At 48.6% G+C, this 4,840-nt stretch overlaps 1 protein-coding gene across 1 annotated transcript in view; it reads left to right on the top strand.

The window, feature by feature from the left end:
- Window positions 1-300: 300 nt before the first annotated feature.
- Window positions 301-4,840, top strand: part of LOC135548932 (ciliary neurotrophic factor receptor subunit alpha-like) — a gene marked incomplete at its 5' end in the record, with an annotated part of 194,123 nt that continues 189,583 nt past the window's right edge. Inside the window, one exon of the mRNA XM_064979027.1 lies at window positions 301-490. Coding sequence (XP_064835099.1) covers window positions 301-490 — 190 coding nt within the window. The remainder of the gene's footprint in view (window positions 491-4,840) is intronic.

Here is a 4,840-nt window from a genome sequence, read left to right on the forward strand (position 1 = left end):
ATAGAAGCTTTTTCAATGCAATAGGAGCTTTTTCTCATTGTAATAGGAGCTTTCTCTCAGTGTAAAAGGAGCTTTGAAAAAGGGTTATCACAGACAGTGATGACAGGATTGTCTAAAGGAAGTGACACCCCAGTAGATAATGAGAGGTACTGTAGATTCTCTCTGATTAACTAGATGCTTTTAATTAAACTGTTTTCCATTTTGGTGCTTCTCTCTGATTGGTGTGTTTCAGGTGGAGTTGTCAGACAGTACGGCCCACACCATAACGGATGGTGCTTCTCTCTGATTGGTGTGTTTCAGGTGGAGTTGTCAGACAGTACAGCCCACACCATAACGGATGCGTACGCAGGGAAGGAGTACATCATCCAGGTGGCGGCTAAGGACATGGAGATCGGCACCTGGAGTGACTGGAGCGTCGCGGTGCACGCCACCCCCTGGATTGATGAACCCAAACAGATCCCCTCCACCACCGAGCAGGAACCGCTCCTCGGTACGTACCTGAAGCCTAACTCCAAGCCCAACCCTAACCCCAGCGGATCCCTCCACCACCAAGCAGGAGCTGCTCCTCAGTGCGTACCCCAGCCCTGACCCCAACCCTAACCCCAACCCCTAACCCCAACAGATCCCGCAGACCCCACCAGCAGGAGCTGCTCAGTGCGTGCCCCAACCCACGACCCCACAACCCAAGCCTAGCCCCAACCCCTAACCCCAACAGATCCCCTCCACCACCGAGCAGGAGCTGCTCACTGATGCGTGCCCCAACCTGACCCCAAGCCTAGCCCCAACCCTAACCCCAACAGATCCCTCCACCACTGAGCAGGAGCTGCTCTCAAGTGCGTACCTGAGCTAACTCCAAACCCAACCCTAACCCCAACAGATCCCCTCCACCACCAAACAGGAGCTGTCTCCTCAGTGCCCCAACCTGACCCTGACCCCAACCCCAGCCCTGGCCCCAACCTAACCCCAACAGATCCCTCCACCACCAAGCAGGAGCTGCTCTCAGTACGGTACCCCAACCCTGACCCCAGGCCACAGCCTAACCCCAGCCTGACCCACAGCCCAACCCTGACCCTGGGCCCCAACCCCAACCCTGACCCCAACCCTAACCCCCACCACCACTGAGCAGGAGCTGCTCCTCAGTACGTACCCCAACCCTGACCCCAAGCCTAACCCCAACCCTAACCCCAACCCCTGACCCTGAGACCCCAACCCCAACCCTGACCCCCCCTCCACCCACCACTGAGCAGGAGCTGCTCCTCGGTCACGCCTAACTCCAAACCCAACCCTAACCCCAAAGCCTCCACCACCAAGCAACCCCCACGTACCCCAACCTGACCCTGACCCCAACCCCAACCCTGAATCGACCACCAAGCAGGAGCTGCTCCTCAGTACACCACCCTGAAGTAACTCCCCCAACCCCTGACCCCCAAGCTGCTCCCTACGTACCCCAACCCTAACCCCAACAGATCCCCTCCACCACCAAGCAGGAGCTGCTCCTCGGTACGTACCCAACCCTGACCCCAAGCTTAACCCCCAACCCTGACCCCCACCACCGAGCAGGAGCTGCTCCTAGTGCATGCCCCAACCCCTGACCCTGACCCCAACCCCAACGGTGACCCCTAACCCCTAACCCCTTTAACAGATCCCCTCCACCACCAAGCAGGAGCTGCTCCTCAGGAGCTGCTCTTACGTACCCCAACCCTGACCCCAAGCCTGAAAGCCCCAACCCTGAACCCAAACAGATCCCCTCGACCACCAGGAGCTCCTCGAGTACGTACCCCAACCCGACCCCCCTCCTAACCCGGTACCTGACAGGGCGGCCCTCCAATGCTAACCCTAACCCTGACCCCTAACCCTACATCTACCCTAACACTAACCCTAAGTCACAGTACATTTGACCAGGGATCCAGACAGGGACAGCGACAGGTGCAGAGAGGTGCAGACAGAGACAGGTGCAGAGAGAGACAGGTACAGGCAAGACAGGTGCGGAGTACAGACAGAGACAGGTGCAGAGAGAGACAGGTACAGACAGAGACAGGTACAGAGGTGCAGGAGCCGGTGCAGACAGAGACAGGTGCAGAGACAGAGACAGGTGCAGAGGTGCAGAGAAACAGGTACAGACAGGAGCAGGTGCAGAGAGAGACAGGTACAGACAGAGACCGGTGCAGACAGAGACAGACAGAGACAGGTGCAGACAGAGACAGGTGCAGACAGACAGGTGCAGACAGAGGTGACAGAGACAGGTGCCAGACAGGTGCAGGTACAGACAGAGACAGGTGCAGACAGGACAGGTGCAGACAGAGACAGGTGCAGACAGAGACAGGTCAGACAGGTCCATTCAAGACAGAAAGTGCAGACAGAGACAGGTGCAGAGAGAGACAGGTTAAATCAGCTGCCCAATTTACAGTAGCTATTTACAGTAGCTATTACACGAAAAAATGCCATAGTATTGTTTACGAGGTGAGCTCTAACAACAAAACACTTTTTCCAATCACGATAGATTTCATAAATTTACCTCTGAAGGTAAAGCGTGTAATTACATTCTTAAATCTTGCTCTGATTTATAATCCAAAGGGTCCCAAGAGATAACATGAAGTGTTGTTTTGTTAGATAAAATCTTTTTACATATCCTAAAAGGATCCACATAGCATGCATGATCGATGTTGTATTTCCTCAATTTGCAAAGAAAGGGAATCTATGGAAATCTTACCCTAAATGTTGTTTGAACGAGTCAAATCACATTCGTATCTATTCCTCAGAGATCCTAGAAGGTAACAAGACTCCACTATTTCATTAAGGTGTAGTATATCCTATAGGACACCATATTTGGTCAGAGAGCAACACCTTCATGGCACGCCGATGGCTGGCGGCCATCACTTGAACAACAGTATCTTTGTCAAATGAGCACCAATCGGGTCAAACAAAACTAGCTAGATAGCAAATGAGCTGGTCTTTACGGGAGTATTCAGGGAAACCATGTATATATCGTAAAATGTAGGTGCCACAATGGCTTTTCATTTTGGACAAAAAAGTATACGGCTATTCAGAGTTATGAAAACTGGTTGTTTTGCAAATGTTGAACTTATAATAGGGCTACTGATACTGGAGAAGCTGAATCAAAAGTCCAAGTAGACAGATGTGATGATATTCTTGCAGAAAAATGTAATATGAACGCGACTGCCTTTTTCACGATTTGCCCAAATGTACCTTGGTGACATCACACTAAAAGTCTTGAGAATGAGTTGAATCAAAGTTATCCATCTGACATTTTGCACATACACTGCTGCCATCTTGTGGACACTATCATAATTACAACCAGGTGATGGCTATAACTTTCTCTTCCATTTCAAAGATGGCGGTAAGAAAACACTGTTTTTGTGTATTTTCTTCTACCAGATCTATTTTGTTATATTCTCTACATTCAATTCATTTCCACAAACTTCAAAGTGTTTCAAATGAGACCAATAATATGCATATCCTTTCTTCAGGGCCTGTGCTACAGGCAGTTAGATTTGGGTATGTCCTTTAGGCTACTGGGTTGATTCTAATGGGATTTTTTGATATTCTCTAACAATGGAGATCCAGCTCAGTTCTCTACTGCTCCCTGCTGGACATCCGATGTACTGCACAAATTCTTCATACACACACACACACTAACACACACTAACACACACACACACACGTACAGGCACACACCAATACACACACTGTTCACATATACAACACCAGTCAAAAGTGTGGACACACCTACTCATTCCAGGGTTTTTCTTTATTTTTACTATTTTCTACATCGTGGAATAATAGTGAAGACATAACCATGAAATAAATCATGGAATCATGTAGTAAAAGAAGTGTTAAACAACTCAAAATATACTTTATATTTGAGATTCTTGGTTCTTTTATTTTTTTATTTGACCTTTCTCATTTGACCTTTCTCAACAAGTTCTCATTTACAACTGTGACCTGGCCAAGATAAAGAAACAAAGCAGTGCGACAAAAACAACAACACAGATTTACAAGTGATAAACGAAAGTACATTCAATAATACAACAGAAAAATAGAAATACAGTGTGTGCAAATGGAGTAAGGAGGTTAGGCAATAAATAGGCCAATTAGTGAAGTAATTACAATTTAGCAAATTAACACTGGAGTGATAGAAGTGCAGATGAAGTTGTGCAAGTATCTCAGTATAGCTGGCTGTATCTCAGTGCCAGCTGACTGCATCTCAGTGTAGCTGGCTGTATCTCAGTGTAGCTGGTTGTATCTCAGTGTAGCTGGCTGCATCTCAGTGTAGCTGGCCGTATCTCAGTGTAGCTGGCCGTATCTCCAGTGTAGCTGGCCGTATCTCAGTATAGCTGGCCGCATCTCAGTATAGCTTTCTTTTATCTCAGTGTAGCTGGCTGTATTTCAGTGTAGCTGGCTGCATCTCAGTGTAGCTGGCTGCATCTCAGTATAACTGGCTGTATGTCAGTGTAGCTGGCTGTATCTCAGTGTAGCTGTGTCAGTGTGTGACTGCATCTCATTGTAACTGGCTGTATCTCATTGTAACTGGCTGCATCTCAGTGTAGCTGGCTGTATCTCAGTGTAGCTGGCTGTATCTCAGTGTAGCTGGCTGTATCTCAGTGTAGCTGGCTGTATCTCAGTGTAGCTGGCTGTCATCTCAGTGTAGCTGGCTGTATCTCAGTATAGCTGGCTGCATCTCAGTGTAGCTGACTGCATCTCAGTGTAACTGGCTGTATCTCATTGTAGCTGGCTGCATCTCAGTGTAGCTGGCTGTATCTCAGTGTAGCTGGCTGTATCTCATTGTAGCTGGCTGTATCTCAGTGTAGCTGGCTGTATC

The sequence above is a fragment of the Oncorhynchus masou genome, chromosome 11 (assembly GCF_036934945.1).
Source record: "Oncorhynchus masou masou isolate Uvic2021 chromosome 11, UVic_Omas_1.1, whole genome shotgun sequence".
NCBI classification, from domain to species: domain Eukaryota; kingdom Metazoa; phylum Chordata; class Actinopteri; order Salmoniformes; family Salmonidae; genus Oncorhynchus; species Oncorhynchus masou.